At 41.4% G+C, this 19,473-nt stretch overlaps 2 protein-coding genes across 2 annotated transcripts in view; one reads left to right on the plus strand and one right to left on the minus strand.

Moving 5' to 3' along the window:
* The window catches only part of ATR (ATR serine/threonine kinase), a 45,566-nt gene extending 28,046 nt beyond the window's left edge, over positions 1 to 17,520 (minus strand). The window contains exons 1-19 of the mRNA XM_054166614.1: positions 17,149 to 17,520; positions 14,618 to 14,709; positions 14,291 to 14,434; positions 12,614 to 13,503; positions 11,639 to 11,835; positions 10,287 to 10,481; positions 9,858 to 10,084; positions 8,313 to 8,465; positions 7,975 to 8,173; positions 7,129 to 7,388; positions 6,535 to 6,725; positions 6,327 to 6,427; positions 5,760 to 5,931; positions 4,663 to 4,830; positions 3,642 to 3,836; positions 3,154 to 3,339; positions 2,644 to 2,736; positions 322 to 452; positions 6 to 149 (exon numbers count right to left, since the gene is read on the minus strand). Of these exons, the coding sequence (XP_054022589.1) occupies positions 6 to 149; positions 322 to 452; positions 2,644 to 2,736; positions 3,154 to 3,339; positions 3,642 to 3,836; positions 4,663 to 4,830; positions 5,760 to 5,931; positions 6,327 to 6,427; positions 6,535 to 6,725; positions 7,129 to 7,388; positions 7,975 to 8,173; positions 8,313 to 8,465; positions 9,858 to 10,084; positions 10,287 to 10,481; positions 11,639 to 11,835; positions 12,614 to 13,503; positions 14,291 to 14,434; positions 14,618 to 14,709; positions 17,149 to 17,207 (3,797 nt within the window). The 5' untranslated portion in view covers positions 17,208 to 17,520. The remainder of the gene's footprint in view (positions 1 to 5; positions 150 to 321; positions 453 to 2,643; positions 2,737 to 3,153; positions 3,340 to 3,641; positions 3,837 to 4,662; positions 4,831 to 5,759; positions 5,932 to 6,326; positions 6,428 to 6,534; positions 6,726 to 7,128; positions 7,389 to 7,974; positions 8,174 to 8,312; positions 8,466 to 9,857; positions 10,085 to 10,286; positions 10,482 to 11,638; positions 11,836 to 12,613; positions 13,504 to 14,290; positions 14,435 to 14,617; positions 14,710 to 17,148) is intronic.
* A 115-nt stretch (positions 17,521 to 17,635) lies between these two features.
* The window catches only part of PLS1 (plastin 1), a 35,468-nt gene continuing 33,630 nt past the window's right edge, over positions 17,636 to 19,473 (plus strand). The window contains exon 1 of the mRNA XM_054166407.1: positions 17,636 to 17,755. The gene's annotated coding sequence lies outside the window, so the exon portion shown is untranslated. The remainder of the gene's footprint in view (positions 17,756 to 19,473) is intronic.

A 19,473-nucleotide genomic window follows, 5' to 3' on the forward strand; every position in this document is an offset into this window, starting at 1 on the left:
GGTACCTGTTCTCAACTATGAGGAAGTGAAACACTGCTGTAGTTTCCTTTGGTTGGATGTGTATGAGGGGCAACAATGCTACTATCACATGACTAAGCAAGGAGCCAAGGTAGGAATGGTCCAGACTTCGAACGAAACAATCCCAGGCTCTGAACAAGAAAGGACAACAAAACAACAGCAGTCAATGATTATTCTTTTTATAAAGATATTTAAGGCAAGTCATGATTTTAGCTCTGTAGTTTAAAATTGTCTACAACACAACATTGTACTCAAGAACAGAAACAGCAGCTATGTCCCTGTTTGGGTACACAATCAGTTCACCTGCAGCACAGTTCTGGAAAGTCATCCTTGTATCTTAGAGCTGTTCTCAGTGTAGTCATCATCTTCACTCTTACTGAACTGATGTGTTTGGGACCCATGAGCTTCATTAAAGACATCAGACTGTTTAAAGCCTAGACATAAATTAATGCATTAGATAGTAAAACTTATACAAGCTGTATTTTCTAGTAAAACTAAGCTACCCTGGCTTAAGAAATCATACATTATGAGCCATCAAATTCAGTTTGATATTTTAATAAAGAATTTGGGGTTAGAGAAAGAGAATGAAAGGGGATTTGTAATGGCACTAATGTTACCAAAAAGGTTGTTATTTAGGCTAGTGACACACTGGAGAAGGAAGAACTGTGGATATCAAAGGAGTTAATTGTTGTAGAAGACTGTTACAAGACATGATTGACTATATGTCCAAACAGTTTCAGAAGCTGAGAAGAGCAGGTTTTGGAAATGCAGAGAGGAAAACAAATGCATTTAAAACAACCAACCAACCAAAACAAAACAAGAGAATTGACTTGCAGAAGTGACTGGTATGCTTTGGAGAACATGTTGTCAATGGGGTTGATGAAGGACAGAAGAGAAATACTGAGATCCAGATAAAACGAGAGGTATTTCAGTCCCTGTAATACCGTGCCAAAAAACGTAGTACAATGTCCAGCATGACAATCAGTAACACAGGAAGAAACCTCAGCTTGAGCAAGCTCATGAAACTCACCAACAAAAAAGCAAAAACCAAAAAAACAGACAGAACCAAGTAAGATAGCAGGTGCAGCAGAAGAAATGTTATATAAATAAAGAAATTTGGAAAGTGTGAACACATGGGGCTATGGAAACGTTAACATCTAAGTGTGAATATCTGAAAAGCACAAAGCTTTAAGGAACACCAGAGAAAATGAAGTCCGTGGATGTAAAAGTAATACACATACTAGCATTGAAAATTCCCCACAGAAAGCACCTACACTACCTCTGTTAGGCGATTAAAAGGCCCCTCTTGCGGTAAGAGGCACTATTTTAACAAAGCAGAATGTTCAGACTTTATCTCAGTATCACAGTATCACAGTAACTAAGGTTGGAAGAGACCCCAAGGATCATCAAGTCCAACCTGTCCCAACAGACCTCACAACTAGACCATGGCACCAAGTGCCACGTCCAATCTCCTCTTGAACACCTCCAGGGACGGCGACTCCACCACCTCCCTGGTGTTGTAGTTTGAGCTGGGTGCCCCCCTGGTGCATTCACTTCCTGTGTCCAGAAGTCCAGCCCAGAGGGATGGACACAGGAAATTGTGTATTTCCTACCATAATTCTTTGCACCACTATAAGATCCAGTGCGGAGTCTGGCACTTCCTCTTTCCTTCCCTCTCCGAGACTTGGTAACTGGGGGAGAGATCTCCCGGCCATGGGCCTGATTGGGCCCAAGGCCACAGGGGGATGGGCAGTCTCAGGCCTGGCCAGCTGAGACTAGCCCAGCAGAGGGAGGGGGAAGAAGGAGCCCTGGGGGTTTTGCATGCACCCTCAGGTGGGGATGGGATCTTTCTTTGTCACTGCGCTTTGGGTTTTCTGTAACATTCACTGCTTTCTATTTAAACTTTCATCACTTTTGCAATCCGTTTGCCTGAGTCGTTATTTCTGCCTGTGGTGGGGAGGGGATCGGCCCCAACCCATTACACCTGGGCAGCCCATTCCAATGACGAACGACTCGCTCAGTGAAGAACTTTTTCCTCACCTCGAGTCTAAACCTCCCCTGGCACAGCTTGAGACTGTGTCCCCTTGTTCTGGTGCTGGTTGCCTGGGAGAAGAGACCAACCAATCTCAAGTTGTGAGCTCCAATCGCTCTAAATGCTCTCTACTGTAAAGCTGAATGGAGCTGTTCTGTGAGAAACAAAACCAATAAAAACTAGTTTCTCGTAGTGGGCATTTTACTTTCTTTAGCTTTGCCTTGTTGTACCCTTACAACCCTGTTCCCTGCAGTAATTCCATTTTTCTCCCATTTTCTCTTACCCTCCACTTTGTTTCACACATACAAAACATACACTTGGGTTCCTCCTCCATAACTACTGTTTGACTGAATATATACACCTTGTCTGACTAAGATACGTGCATCAGCTAACTGTAACAGAAACAAAACCAAACCTTTTGAGCTTACACATAAGTCCTACCCACAGTGAGACCATCAGTTTTCAAGAATCACGTCAGAACCTCAATATATTTGTAACTTCAGTGACAGCTGCAGAATCACATCAGTAAATCTGGAATATTAAAAGAGCCCTTGCTTATCTTTGGTTTAATATTCAAAATCAAGTTCACTCACCATTTTTTTATCTTCAATGCCAACACTGGAACTCAGTAACTGCATGTTGAAAAAAGCCAAGATACCAAGCAATTTAGGTTGCAGATAATCACCCTGTGGAGAGGAAAAAAAGTAAAAACCTCAAATAATGTTACTATTAACATATTCCTAAGCTTAAGAAATTAAAAAGCAATTATGAAATGCTAACTCTGAAAAAGAAAGCAAATACATACACTGCTCTGCAAGAAATATCAGTGTCAATGAAAGACATGCCCTGCCCTTTTTTTTTCAGTAGGATTTTGGGGAGTGGGGTATTTGGGGTTTCTCTCAGGTTGTTGTTTGGTTTTAATGGATAATTGGTATATATCTACCTATTGCAAGAACACTTCATATGAAATGCCAGCCTTTCCTCCACTTTTTGTCTCAAAGAAGTGGTGCACAGAGAATGCCAAATTGTCTTGTCTCAAACTGAAGAAAAAACAATACTGTTTAATACTGAATAAGACTAAACATGAATATTTGAGTTCTTACCATTTGTTCAGGTGACTTTATTTCTCTAGGTCCCTGATAGGGATCATCATGAGATGCAAAGGAAGCCAATATTGATAAACCATTGAAGACTTGTTGATAATGTTCACCTATACGCAGCAGTAATTCATTATGCAGTCCCTGGTAGTCCTGTCTCAGCAAGCTGCCCAGTTCTATCTCAGTCTCATTCTATAATCAAGGAGCAAAGAGAAACCCAAGTCTTCATTTCATCACAATCAAACTAGCACATCAACAGACTCTTGTCTTTGGTTGATTTACCATAAAAATCAAAGAAAAAGCTTCCAGTCAGTTTAGAGTTTTTAATTCACAAAATATCCTACAACAGTTGCTCAGAGCCACCAGACTATAAATAGCAAGAACAAAACTTTTATATGTACAATTTCCCCATCTACGCTTTGCAGTTTCTTAACTGAAAGCTCATTATTCATCAGTTCTAATCTGCACATACGGTACAGCAAATGCCAACTGACCTTGAGGTAATGAAGTGCTCGCTCAAGTTCATCCTTGGAGCAGGAACAGACCAGATGAGAGAAGATGTATTTGAAGTTATTAATTAAAATCTCTCTCCTGTTTACATTCAGTTGTTTGGCTATGGTCCGAGTAAGTGTGGAGGCTGCAGGACTAGCCTTGGCTGCAAGGTCAGGGAGCAAAACCTGTAGGGTCCGCTGGTAAATTAAGAACAACACTGATCATACATATGGTCACAAGTATGAATAAAGAAGAACTTTATTAAGGTGGAAGTATCTATTAAAAATGCAGACAGTTACTTAAGAAGGTGCTTCATCTAATCAATACTGACAAAAATGCAAACAAAAAGTGCATATTTTGCATCATCCAGATTCTCCAGGAAAGGTAATCATAAAAGGAAGAAAAACAAAACAAACAAATCAAACCCAGCAAACACAAAAAACCCTAAACAACAAAAGGTAACCAAAATCAAAAGAGCACAAAACACAACACAAAAATAACACACACACCCCAACACTTCGACAACCTACTAGTCAACTATAACGCTGCTTGCTTTATAGCTGTGCATTTCCCATCTACCAGCAAGCAATAAGGATATGAGCATGAATCTATTCAACACTTTCAGCAAAACATATATCTAATCAGAATCCACAGAATGATAGCTTTCTTAATTTGAAACAAGAAAGCAGACACCATGCAAAAAAAAAATCACCTCTTAAAAAGGATTCCTCTAAGTGCACCACATTATTATAGAGATCTGCTCAATCAGTAGCTAGACCTCAGTTCATCACCTGTCATACTTGACTTGCCACTACAGCTATCATTTGAACTCCTTGACACAACTGTTCTGCTATATTTGAGCCCCTACTGGCAGCAATGCCAAAATATTCTACATTGTAACAGCAACTAGAGAAAAAAAAAATTCAAATTTGTGACATTCACAGAAAAATTGTGGACTTCCAACAGAAAACATAAACACACAGAGCAGTAAAACTGAAAAATAAAAAGAAATGACCAACTTACCGATAGAAAGCGGTTTAGATCTGGAAAATCAAATACATTGGCAATCTCGGACAGCATGTCCAGAGCCATCTCTCTCTGGTGAGCAGCTGTTTGTCTCTGCAGCTCATTACCCTGACATGGAGAGCTCAGTGCTGCTATCTGGCTGGAGTGCAGGGATTCCACCAGAAACTACATGTGAAGAAATAAGACATTTCGTATTATTTTTCTTTTTTTCACTCCCTAAAAGTAAACCCAAGAGTTTCATTCTTCTTCCTAGGCATCTGTTTTTATTTCTCATTTATTGCATACACATCGAGGATTATTACTTTGTAATAGAACTTGATTATCACCAGAAGGGTTGACCTGCTGGAAAGCAGCTCCGTGAAGAAGGACCTTGGAGTCTTGGTGGAAAATAAGTTATCCATGAGACAGCAATGTGTCCTTATGGCTGAGATGGTGAACAGTACCCTGGGGTGCATTAAGATGAGTGTGGCCAGCAGGTCAAGCGAGGTTCTCCTACCCCTCTATTCTGTCCTGGTAAGACCATGTCTGGAGTACTGTGTCCAGTTCTGGGCTTCCCAGTCAAAGAGAGACAGGGTGTCCAAGAAAGGCTATGAGGATAATTAAGGGACTGGAACATCCGTCTGATGAGGAAAGGCCGAGAGTCATGCAGCTTTTTAGTTTGGAAAAGACTGAGAGGGGATCTTTTTAATGTTTACAAACATCTGAAAGCAGCACCAGAACAAGAGGACACAGTCTCAAGCTGTGCCAGGAGAGGTTTATGCTGGATGTTAGGAAGAAGTTCTTCATAGAAAGAGTGATTGTCCATTGGAGTGGGCTGCCCAGGGAGGTGGTGGAGTCACCATCACTGGAGGTATTTAAGAAGAGACTGGATGGGGTGCTTGGTGCCATGGTTTAGTTGATTAGTGTTGGATGATAGGTTGGACTCGATCTCAAAGGTCTCTTCCAACCTGATTAATTCTATTCTAAAATTATTTCTTTCTTGTCTTATGAGATTTCACCTTGTAATATACTGTTAATTTTTACCTTTAACACCATTTTCAAAACACACAAAAAGAACCTAAACACATGCTTCTCTAAACCATCAACTTTTTTACCTGACAGATAGGCTTCTTGTACTGACTGAAGAAAGCTTGCAGTTTTATGGACTTAGCCGCAGCCAGGGATCGAATCTCTGTGTATGCTGCTCCAGCCACAGAAGCTGACTTGGACAACAAACAGTGTAACAAGTGCAAGAGGGCAAATGGTACTAAATCTCCTTTGGATGCCCTTATAAAGTAAGCAGAAGAAAAAAAATTAAACAGGAAAAAAGAATAGTTGTATTCATAAAATTACTTAAGAATATACAATTAGCAGAAGAAAAAGAATGAAACAGGAAAAAAGAATAGTTGTATTCATAAAATGACTTAAGAATATACAATTAGCACAATGCAGAATGACTGATCACTGCATTTGCATTGCTTATCTGTACTTCCTATGCCAGGGTCAAATTAAAACAGGTAGAACCCGTATCAGTGAACAGCTTACTACAGTTGCAAAGAACTCTGGACAAAGGCTGACTGTGAAATCAGCAATTTAACCTTATATTTAGACTTGAACAAAACAGTTACTTCACATCACAAATTGACACTACTTTGCAATTTTCAAGATACTATCAAAAGTACCTTCCAATATCTCCTGTGGTGAGAATCAAAGTATCTTTAAGCTCATTATTCCTTGATATTTTGGCATTTGTATAGGCTTCTTTCATTCTTGAAACAAACAGCTGGAATACATGGAAACAAAACACAAATTTTGTTTGATATTATTGAAACAAAAACCCCAAAAACACAGTAAACAAGGAAAACCAACAACAAAAAAAAAAGAATTCACCTCTTTTATGAATACTTCTTCAGAGTCAAAGGATTCTAGTATGTTCTTTATGCAGTCACTGAAAGCCACTCTTACATCTTTGTCTGGATCTTCCATTAGATTTAAAAAAGACCCAACAAGAATCTTCGCACTGGACTCATCAGTGTTAAAATCTAGATGCTTGCAAAGGTGAGGTATATTTTCTATAAATGCTGGGTGGCACAGGTTGGAGGAGGGAAGGAAAAAAAAATTGTAATAATTTTATTTTTTTTTTGAACACACCTACTGAAATGCACAAAACAGTGATGCAAGTAAGCTGTAAAGCACAACGTTGCTTTGTTTAATCGAGAGCTAATATTGTCAAATCAAATAAGGTATTTAAAATGCAGATTTTCTCAAGCATTACAGTTCTAGATAGAGCTATAGACCAAAATTAAATCAAGGTAGTTTTAAGAAAAAGTATTGACAATATCACATATTAGCAGCGATATCAACTAAAATAAAACTTTTCAAGCATCTTTATAGCTACTGAAAAAAGAAAGAAAAAACATTAGAGCAAGGTACAGTAATGACTTTGCACCTCATACAGAAATTGATAAAGGTAAGGTCACATACCTAACTTTACTGAACTGGGTACTTTGTTCTCAAGTAGAATAAGGAATGGCTTGAAAACACAGGCTTGCACAGAACAAGTTTTTTCATGAGTAGAAGTCACAGTAAGGCTGCTACACAAAATACCATAAGTAGCATGCTTAATGGCAGACTCTGCTAAGGAGGGTTGTACACTGTATGCACCAGACAGGCAGCAAGATAATTTCCCAACTATAGCTGCACAAGCCTCCTTGACTAGTTCAGATTCATCTTTTACTTGGTTTCTGAAATGGAAACAAAAATTAAATTGTTTTAATAGAAATTTCTATGCAAGAGATCTATTTCTACATAGTCTGAATTCTTTAACTATACTTAATTAGGCCAGTTTAAGGATCTGTCTCACTGAACTATCATTTTCCTTTTCATTTACCCTTAAGATCTGTTAAAGGGTTTAAGTAGCACTGGGCATGGTGTGTCTGGCACACTATAAAGAAATTGAAGACTAGACACAGTAGAACAGAAGACACCAAGATGTATATACAGAAGATAGAGGAATTGGAAAGATTTTAAGAGCCATATGGACAAATATCAGGTACATTTAACTGACAAAGACATCTCCCTCCTTAATTTAAATTGGTTAATTATAAATGGGGTGTTCAACCAGCAAAGTAACTTGTACAGGGACACACTAAAGGAACACTTCTATCATAAACATTGTCACTTACACCTGTTGACATCTTAGGATTTCTGAAATTAAGATCTAGCAAATCATAATGAAATAGAAAGGAATTTTTTGTGTATTTATACTAAATTTCTTATTTATCCATTTTTCTCCAGCTTCAACACAGTGAAAACAACATTAATACATACAAAAGAGCTTTGGGAATCATATTGCAGGACTGCGTATTTGGTGTGTGAAGCAGGAAAGAGAATCCTTGAACGCAAGCAGCCCGAATTACTTCATGGGGACTTTGCAGTGCCCAGTGATAAATGGATCTTCTCCAATCCAGACAAATGTTTCTTGGGAAGAGAGACAGAAGGAACACACAGTGTGACTGAGCCTGGAGTGCTAAAGGGAAAAAAAAATAAAAATGGAAGTAATTACTTGGTTTAAATTTTTACTCTTATCCATCATCACAAAAGCACAAAGAATTTTAGAAGAATTATTTGAGAGAGATACTATGTTTTGTACACTTTAATATACTTACAGAAACTCTGTGCAGTTTTTTGACTCAAAACTAGAGGATTGAAACCAAAAGCAGATGGCTTAAAAGGGGAATCATCAGGATGGCTGTAAATCCAGGGTAGAGAAAGCAGTTCACATAAGTTATCAAGAATCTGATCGTTTAGTAGAATTCTCACTAGGGGGAAAAAAAAAAGGAACAAAACAAATATAGACTTTTATAGCTCTGTATAGATTTTAAAGCAGATACATATTTAATATTCTTAGTTTGATACAAAATGTTAGTCTTCTATCAACAAAGATTAGCATCACTACACCCACAGGCTGATATCCTACACTTTAGACACATAATAATAAATGATTTAGTGCTACAACAAAATAATCAAAAAATTTCATTGCAGAGTCGACAGCATGAATAGAGTAGAGTAGAATAGAATAGACCAGACCAGGTTGGAAGAGACCTTCAAGATCATGGCATCCAACCTATCTATCATCCAACACCACCTAATCAACTAAACCATGCAACCAAGCACCCTATCAAGTCTCCTCCTGAACACCTCCAATGATGGCAACTCCACCACCTCCCCGGGCCGCCCATTCCAATGGGCAATCACTCTCTCTGTGTAGAACTTCTTCCTAGCTTCCAGCCTAAACCTCCCCTGGTGTAGCCTGAGACTGTGTCCTCTTGTTCTGGTGCTGGTTGCCTGGGAGAAGAGACCAACCTCTGCCTGTCCACAACCTCCCTTCAGGTAGTTGTAGAGAGCAATGAGGTCTCCCCTGAGTCTCCTCAGTATGCAGTATGTGAACAGCAGAATGTCTGCAATTTTAGTATCTCTGGATTTGAACAAAGATGGGTTTTGGGGTGGCTAGTAAGCTGAACTTGTTATCACACTTCAGAGTAGAGTTTGTCATTCATCCTACTAGCTACTTTTAAAGAAACACAGAAGTACTTCATACTCATGGTACACTTTCTAGGTGTCGTATTTGCTGAAGCCTGTCAGAGGCTTTGAAATCTTGGAGTGAAACAGAGATAATAAGGGATTCTTTCTCTACGTATTTTAAAAAGAAAAAATTGCCAGAAGTTAATTTTTTCTCATGCATATTCATGCATTTCTACACAGAGAGAGTGATTGCCCATTGGAATGGGCTGCCCGAGGAGGTGGTGGAGTCGCCATCACTGGAGGTGTTCAGGAGGAGACTTGATAGGGTGCTTGGTTGCATGGTTTAGTTGATTAGGTGGGTTGGATAATAGGATGGATGCGATGATCTCGAAGGTCTCTTCCAACCTGGTCTATTCTATTCTATTCTATATTCACTGCCCCCATGTAGTCTCTTGTAAAGATAACAATTCTTAAATGCAGACAAAGATAAGTAAATCATGTTAAAAAAAGGAATGTAAAGGAAGCTCTCTAAACAGAGAAGAATATTTTCTTAGTTTTAAGCTTTGCACAGAAATTGGAGTTCTAACACAAGAGCTGTAATTTGAATACTCTACCACAACAGGCTGATTTAATTCAGATGCCTTCCTAACTTCCAAAACAAATGAATGGCAGGTTAAAGGATTTCTCACCTTGTGCATAAAGCAAAGCATCAAAGATTTTAACTAGTCTGTCAATCACTTGTTCTAGGTTAGCGATCTGTGCAGCAGTCTCTAACAGGTTTCTGCAGACTTTCACTACTCTTGTGACAAAATCGGAGGAAATCCATGAGAACTGGAGAGTCACCACTGAATCTGAGGAGCTCAGAGTATCCTTGCTTGTGTCAGAGCCACACAGAGAAGTTACTTTGTGATCTACACTGTTAAAATAGAAAGCACATGATGAACGCAGTAGACCATTAAACACTGAACAGTGTATTGCTTGTAGACAAAATTACTATGAAAATGTAGCACTTCAAAACATACAGGACTTATCCAAGCTTGTCCTGATGCATGGACAAGCATTGATCTACACAAATCATGAGAAGTTACGAGAAACTATTGTTCTCATGGTACCTTTACCTGGTAGAATTTGTTGGGGGAGAACAATGAACTATGCACAGAGCAGCCAGTTGCAGAATTACACCAATCCCTTCTACAGTCTGAAGAACACTTGCTGTCTGAATTTCTTCCTCAAGGGTAAGTATTAACGATGCAGCTTTTCTGCTGATGGCATTCCAGAGAGGGCTCTTCAATTTCATGTTTACAAGACCAAGTCTGAAATGTGACCATATTCATTATTTTGCAACACATACCTTTTTTCAGAAAAAGAAAAATCATCATAGGAAAGCCAGAGATAATTCCCATTGAATACAGGATTAGGAAAATATCAAATGAAGCGTTAGCTTAAACGTGCTCTTAAGAAGATCAAGATATTAACTCTGAAGTTAAGTATGATGAAAATCAGTTATCTGAAAGGCACTGAGATGTAGTTCTGCAAGCTTTGGAAGGTCATGGCGAGCAGGCTGCTTCCCAATGACTATAAAAAGGCAAGTACTCATCATCTTCAAGGAAGACAAAAAGAGGATACAAGTCTCTGGGGAGGCTATGGAAAAAGTCTTCCTGTAACTCATTTCTAGACACATAAGGGACAAGAAGGTACCTGGGAACAGCCAGCAAATTATTTACCAAGGGCAAATAATGCCAGACTAACTTGATTCTTTTCTATAAGACAAGTAGCTCTGTGGATAAAAGAAGATGTGCTTACTCAGAGGACTCAACTGACTGGAAAATTAGGCTGACAAAGTCCTCATGAAGATCAAGAGAAACAAGAAAAGTCCTGCAACTACTACAAAAAAGCTCAAGCAAAAGAATAGGCTGAAGGTCATCTGGCTAGGAAACAGCTTTGGAAAAAATGACCCAACAGACATGGAAAAGTTGAATATAAGTGCGCAAAGAAGGTCAGCTGTATTATGGGCTGTATTATCAAGAATGAAAGGTGACCATGAGCTCACACCTGGAGTACAGTATGCTGCAATCAGTTTTGAGTGCCCAAATACAATATGCTGGAGCAAGTTCATGATAATCAAGCACAGCACAAGCAGAGGCTGAGACAACTAGCTTTGGTCATCCAAGAACTAGCTGACTTAACTGGACCTGCTCTAAGCACATCCAGTGTAACAGCACAGCCACATACATGATTCTGTATGAATTCTCGCAGCTTTTTCTGTTTTCAATGTATAAAAATGAAAATAATTTGCATTGAACATATTATAGTCCTTTTAATTAAAGTTAAATCAAAGCATCAACTAGATCTTTTCCCAGAAAAATCTTTCCATGTGGCTGCTATGAAGAAACTGCCTCAAAAAACACATCATTTGTTATTATTCACTAGCCAAATTACTATAAAAGTAGTCATTGAGTAAGTGTCATACATTGCTGGTGTAGGGGATTTCTTCAGGTGCTTTGCTGTTCGGCTTAGTCGTCGTCTTTTCTCTGGAACTTCATCAGTGCTGCTGCTCCAGTCATCGTTATCAGCAGTACTGGCAGTATCCTTCTGGCTCTGCTGAAGCTCCTGAACAATTTCTTCCATTTGTGTTTTCAATGCTGTATAAAGTGGACTCAGCAGATACTGGGATAGATAAAAACCAGCAGTACCATGACGTATGCTATGCCTTACTTCTCAAAGGCATAATATTATTGTTTCTGATTTACAGCAGAGTATTTAAATAGAGTATTTAAAAATCCTCCTTAAAAAATCTTTCTATTCAAAATTCTTCATCTGAAGATGAAAACTTTGATAAGCAATGTTTTCTTTGTTCCTACCAGACAGAATGCAGGTTGTATAGTTGCTGCTCAGCTCCTTCCATAATACCTTGTCTCACAAAGCCATCAAGGTAGATACACAAAGTTTAAGAAGCAAGAGATAGGATACACATGTGAGTGTAGAAGGAACACTCAGCAGGTTGGACTAAGTGACTTCTAAGGGAACCTTCCAGCCAAAATCATTCCATTTAATTTCATATTATTCAAGCCTGTATGCTTGTCTCCAACAAATATGATTAAAAGCATATGGTTAGAAAGCAGCTCAGACAAAGGGAAATTACTCGTAAAGCTGCCCTTGTAGGAGCGTATTCTGTGCTTGACCCCATTTTATACCACGACTACAGACAGACCCATGTGCCTGCATAGCTTCTCAATAATTCAATACATCTAAAAACACAGGGTGCAGCTACATTCAACTGAAAAACTCTGACCTGTGCTAGTATGTGAAACAGTTGAGAAACAAGGATTATCAATCTAACTATGCAACTAAAAATCAGTATTGTTGAATCTACAAAACTATTTCCCCCTTGCCCAAGGATGGCGATCCGTTCGCACAATCAACACGGGTTTAGCAATTAACCTACCTCTTGTTCTTCCTGAGTTCCAAGTATGTTCACAAGAATTCCACATATGGTACTGATATGGACTTTCCTTACTTGTAAGGCAGATTCATAGCCAGTTGGAACAAACTCCAGAAAATATTGCAGTATATGGCAAAAAGCAGCTTTCAGCTTTTCAGACTGAAGACATCTAAACACATCAGCTTCAAACAATGCACAGAGCTTCTCTAATAGCATATTCAAGTAGACAGGTTCAATATTTTTGTAAGAATCTGCTTCAAAAGGCAACAGTGTCCTCACCAACAGTAGAAGTGGCTCTCCAAAGAGTTCTGATGCTTCATTATCCATTTCAAGTGCTGACTGCAGAATTCCAAAAAAGACTGTGAAGAAAACACTGGCCAGCTGTTGTGGAGGCCCTCCTAAATGAATCAGTTTTACTAACAATTTCATTGCCAGAGCTTTAACTTTTGGACTGCCATACTCCACCAGGGAGCAGCCTATTCCCCAGAGAATAACATCTTGTCGTGCAAAAAACACATCTGCAGCAATATCTGTCAGAATAGACATTAAAGTAACTTCTAAACATTCTACATTGGGCACACCCATCAACTCTAAGGGTGCCAATCTTAAATATGCCACATTGTCACCTGCGCTGCTTGAAAATCTCTTTACAGTCACTGGCCAGACCAGTCCATCTCCCCAGAGATACTTTTGTGCATCTTTTTCATGCAGGCAGATTAAGTCTTGGAAAAGCTGAAGCAAGTCTTTTGTTAGTACTTCAAAAATGGAGCAACTCTTCATTTTAAATAGAAAAAGTAAAGAGCAAATAACATCACAAATGTTCTTGTGCAACGTGTTGCAGTTTGGAGATGCAGCAATTCGGAGAAGCCTTGTTATGATCCAGTTACTGAATTCTAGGACAATAAGAAAAAGCAAACAGAAAATTATTAGGATAAAACTCAAATCCTCCCATGATGAGCACCTCCTTGAGAGCACATTGCTTATCAATAAACAAAAGAACACTTCTTGAGATAAATACCGGCTTACTCAACAGAGAGTCTCCACTGGGATTTCTTCAGCAGATATTACTGGAAAAGAGGAAAGGATGGGAGTGGGAAAGCTCACACCAAGGTGGGAGCAGAGAAACAAATCCAAACAAAACAACAAACATTTACACTGAGTAGTTCCAGCTATTTCCCTCTGTAAGAAAAACCCTCAGGCAATGAATACATAGAATCACAGAATGGTCTAGGTTGGAAGGGACCTCCAAAGGCCACCTAGCCCTCTGCAGCAAGCAGGGGCACCCTCAAGTAGATGAGGTTGCCCAGAGCCCTGTCAAGCCTCACCTTGAATATCTCCAGGGATAGGGCCCCAACCATCTCCCTGGGCAAGCTGTTCCAGGGTTCCACTACCCTCACGGTAGTTCCTAACATCCATGTACAGAGTACCTCATCAACATGAGCTGGGTAATATCATTAAGCAATGGTAATTAATAAGGTCAAACTCTGTCCTGATATATTTCCACTACCACAAGTGCAAATCACAATTTTGAAAGTCTATCATAACATTCACTTGCAAGTAAGTAAAGCTGAAGTTACAAACCAGCCTTTTGCTCATTTTTGTTCTTTTGTATGATCCCTGTCAGAAAATTTAAAACCTGAAAATATAGAGCTTCAACATATATATTTTCAATGAACTCACCAATGCAATTGCATTCAGCTTCCTCCTGATTTCCATCCACATTTACAAACATAAGAGGAGAAGATTTCATGATATGTTGAATAAAATCAAGCAACATTACAGAACTTGGCTGCGAATCTGATTTCTTGATCAGTTCCAAAGCAACTTTTAAAAACACAAAGGAATTAGTATTTTAATAAATCACAATTTTTTTTCATATGTAAAAAGGATAGATGGGTCTTGAAAGTCTTCAGAGAAGGACAATGCACAACCTCTCCGGGCAGTCTGATCCAGGACTTCACCACCCTTACAGCTTTATGTTCTAAAAGACAGGGTCGTAATACTTACCAACATCTACGTCTGTAAGAATTCTGTCAATGAACTGGCAGAGTATTTGTCTTGGTTTCTGCACAACTGCATTGTATTCTTCTGGACTAGCACTAAAAATAGAAGTACACTATTTTGACACTATCCATTTTAAAATATAAAATAATTATTTTATAAGTCTATCTCAACAACACGATAAAAACACTGAATTCTTATTCTCCAGCAAGTTGTCACAAAGAAACAAAAATGGATTTCTTTTTTTAGTGATCAGCATATAGAATAGAATAGAATAGAATAGAATAGAATAGAATAGAATAGAACAGAACAGAATAGAATAGAACAGAATAGAATAGAACAGAATAGAATAGAACAGAATAGAATAGAACAGAATAGAATAGAACAGAATAGAATAGAACAGAATAGAATAGAACAGACCAGGTTGGAAGAGACCTTCAAGATCATCGTGTCCAACCTATCATCCAACACCACCTAATCAACTAAACCATGGAACCAAGCATCCTGTCAAGCCTCGCCCTGAGCACCCCCAGTGACGGTGACCCCACCACCTCCTCAGGCAGCCCATTCCAATGGGCAATCACTCTCTCTGTATAGAACTTCCTCCTAACCTCCAGCCTAAACCTCCCCTGACGCAGCCTGAGACTGTGCCCTCTTGTTCTGATACTGGTTGCCTGGGAGAAGAGACCAACCTCTGCCTCACTACAACCTCCCTTCAGGTAGTTGTAGAGAGCAATAAGGTCACCCCTGAGTCTCCTCCTCTCCAGGCTAAGCAACCCCAGCTCCCTCAGTCTCTCCTCATAGGGCTTGTGCTCCAAGCCCCTCACCAACCTTGTTGCCCTTCTCTGGACACGCTCCAGCAAGTCAACATCCCTCCTAAACTGAGGAGCCCAGAACTGGACACAGTACTCAAGGTGCAGCCTAACCAGTGCAGTGTACAGGGGCAGAATGACCTCCCTGCTCCTGCTGGCCACACTGTTCCTGATGCAGGCCAGGATGCCATTGGCCCTCCTGGCTGCCTGGGCACACTGCAGGCTCATGTTCAGCCTACCATCAACCAGCACCCCCAGGTCCCTTTCCACCTGACTGCTCTCCAGCCATTCTGACCCCAGCCTGTAGCTCTGCATGGGGTTGTGGCCAATGTGCAGAACCCGGCACTTGGATGTGTTCAATCTCATGCGGTTGGACTCTGCCCATCTGCCCAGCCTGTCGAGGTCCCTCTGCAGAGCCTCTCTACCCTCCAGCAGATCAACTCCTGCCCCCAGCTTGGTGTCGTCAGCAAATTTATTGATGATGGACTCGATGCCCTTATCCAGATCATCAATAAAGATGTTAAAGAGCATGGGGCTCAGTACTGATCCCTGGGGCACACCACTGGTGACTGGCCACCAGCTGGACGTGACACCATTCACCACCACTCTCTGGGCTCGGCCCTCCAGCCAGTTCCTAACCCATCGCAGTGTGCTCCCATCCAAGCCACCGGCTGACAGCTTGGCCAGGAGTCTGCCATGGGGGACGGTGTCAAAGGCCTTGCTGAGGTCCAGGTAGACTACATCCACAGCCTGCCCCACATCCACCAGGCGGGTCACCTGATCATAGAAGGAGATCAGGTTGGTCAGGCAGGAGCTGCCTTTCCTAAATCCATGCTGGCTGGGCCTGATCCCTTGGCCATCCTCTAAGTGCTGTGTGACTGCACTCAAGATGACCTGTTCCATAATCTTGCCTGGCACTGAGGTCAGGCTGACAGGTCTATAATTCCCTGGCTCATCCAACCGGCCCTTCTTGTGGATGGGCACCACATTGGCCAGCTTCCTGTTCCTCTTTATTATTCAGATGTACAAAGTTTTATGAAGCAATGAAGATTAATTTTATTATGTGATTATGTTTGACACATGTAAAACCAGTATCTGGCAGATTAAGGGACTGTTGTTTCTACCAAACAATAAAGCAGTTTTGGTGAACAAAACCACAAACAACAATTAAAAACTTGTTTCGTTTTGGAATTAACCCACATTATTCAATTCATTAGCTACCAATACCCTGGTGAAGTGGTGGCAATAACAGCTATTCAGGTGATTAATATGTCAGCTAGGTCTTGTCATGTCAACTCTTCAACATACAACTCCATGTTAACTAGCTGCCTACCACGAAACAAAGCTGCAGTGTTGATGTGGCAGTTAAAATTTCACTGACAAACATTTCCAACGTCGCTTAATTCTCAGTGAAATCACCCTATAAACACAACAGTAGTATCCAGCACGCTGGATGTTACGTAGGGCAACATGGCTCTCCCGTTAGGTTCTACCAGCACCATTCTGGAGAAAGACAGCAACTCAGGCAGGTGGCGGGAGGAGGCTACCAAGATGAAGCTAGAGCGCAAGCCCGGTCGCAGGAGACCTCGCACAGCAGCGGGGAAAGAACTGACTTTTCCACCTCACCACGCCACACACTGATGCTGAAGCCGGGCGCACTTCCAGCAGCCAAACACCCCCTCACATGCCCCCATCCCCACTAAGCATAAGTTTGATCCATCCTACCTGGCCAGCTCCCGCAGCGCCGGGATCATGGAGGCCATCTCCAAGCCCTGCTCAGCCATGGCTCCCGCTTTGAAACAGGCGCCGCCGCGCCACCGCCGAGACGGAAACTGCGTGACGGCGTCCGGCAGCACCCAAAACTCTTCCGTTGTCGATGGGGCTGCTGCGCTGCCCAGACGTGCGGCGGGTGTTTAACCGCTTCGTCACCAGACAAGAGAACGATAACGGCGGCTCAGCGCTTCGTTTCCTATGGCCTCTCACGGGGACCTCGTTACCGCAGCAGGGCGTTCCTCCACAATGAAGTGCACAGACAGGCAGCAGCCGAGCAAGACCCGAGCGCATCCCGCTGAGCCGCGGCCATTTCCTGGTAAGGGCACTGAGGGTCTACCAGGAACGCCAGCCGGAGCCAGGAAATGACAAGAGCCTCGGCGCTGTACGGACTGCGGCTCAAAGGGCTTCAGAGCATACGGTGAGGGATGAAAGCACCGCAGCTTTGAGAGTGCCTTAAAGTAAGGAGGTGGAAGAGAAAACTTGAAGGCTGGCTGAGAAACCTTCGCTAGAGGGTCCGCAGCAACACTCTGCTCAGTGTATCCCGACGTCCCTGATCTCGGTAAGCAGCAGCTCGGGTACTACGAGAGACTCCCTCCGGCCCGCAGAGCACGCCTCCAAATGACAGCGCCCCTCGGCGCGCCCCTCGGCCCGCCCCTCTCCACCAGCCGCTTACCAGTCTGCCATTGGCTGGTGGCACTGCCCTTCCGCTCGCCCCGCCCTGTCGGGCGTCAGGTGGCGGTGGCGGGCACCGCGGGCAGCGGCGGGCACTACGGGCGGCGACAGGGACCGGGCAGGTGAGGGATTGTCTGTTCTGGTCGGTTGTCGGAGTCACTGTGTGAGGGGTGCAAGCCACAAACCCAGCTGGCTTGGCGGGCTGGAGGGCGCTTTTTGGTAGGTGTGGGACTCGGCGCCGGCGCTCATCGCTCCTCCGTGTAGATGACATGGGAGCCTACTTCATTGTTGGTTATTTGTTGTTTTCTGTTTACGTGCCTTTGAGGGAATGACCGCGTCTGAAGGCACAAAATATGAAAGGTGTTGAGCACAAACCCCAAAGGCGTGAGGGACGCCAAGGTGTCTCAGCGGCCGTCCTGGGATGTGCTGCTAGACCTGAGCTTGTGACCCGCGCCTGGGGCTCTGCCTATATAAATAGAGCGTGCAAGGATAAAGTACGGGGGGTATGTATAGATAGGAGTAACAAGGAGAGTATGCGAGAGGAAATTGAAGACTGAGCTTTGTGCTTCTAATAAGGAGGTCTGGCTCTTTCTGCAGTTGTTTATGAACTTTGCCTTAGCATTGTTCTTGAGCTGAAATTAAATCCTCTCGGAGGCTTCTAATTCTGTTGCCTGTTTCCACTGTGCTAAGGCTATGTCTCTTGCTTGTAAAATAGTCCTCGAAGGGGGTGCATGTGTGTGTTTGAATTACTGATTAATTTTGGATGGTTGCTTTTGGGGAGTCCATCAGTAATTTTTTATTCATGGATGGTTATTTTTGTCTTGAAAACAGACGTCTGCTGTTCGGTTAAAAATTCTGCTGACCTTGCAGAGGTTGCTCACGTGGAAGGACTTGAAATATTTTGAGAAACTTTACAAAGCATAACTGAATTTCGTATTTGTTTGTCAACACATTGAATTGTTTTCTATCAATTGACATTACAACATTAATCTTTCAAGACTCGTTCCAAGAGTTAAAGTAGAAACCATGTAGCTTTACATTTTTTTCTTGAGTAGGACTTCAATCATAAACTCACAGAATGATGGGGTTGAAAGGGACAGTCCAGGAAGACCAAGTATATCTGGATTTTGTTACTGAACACAATTTTCTAATCAATTTCCATTAAAACTATTTATATTGCAAATAATGCTCTGTTAGTGTCCAAGCCTGACAAAACAATCACACTTAGGTGTAAAGTGCACTACTTGCTAATTCAATGTAAAATTACAATTCCTATCATATTTCTTATAAGCTCAAGAAAGCTAACAGTACATCTGTTGGAATATTAAGAGAGTTTGAGCAGGCTATATAATTTTTTATGTTTCAATCCTAAGAAATGCAGTAAGGTTTTTTTTAACTGGAGGGTGATTTTTTTTTTTCCTTTTTTCTTTTTGTCATTGTTGGTAAAGCAAAAGTTGGGCACATAATGTGCTTAATGGATGACCAAAACAAAAATGCTTTTACCTGTAAGTCTCCTGAGCTAACAGTGGGATCATATTAATATAGGTGTTTAAAAAGGGCCTTCATTTTTATACATAGAATGCTATATAAGTTCATGGTGCATGT

This window comes from Dryobates pubescens, chromosome 13 (genome assembly GCF_014839835.1).
Source record: "Dryobates pubescens isolate bDryPub1 chromosome 13, bDryPub1.pri, whole genome shotgun sequence".
Classification (NCBI taxonomy): Eukaryota; Metazoa; Chordata; class Aves; order Piciformes; family Picidae; genus Dryobates; species Dryobates pubescens.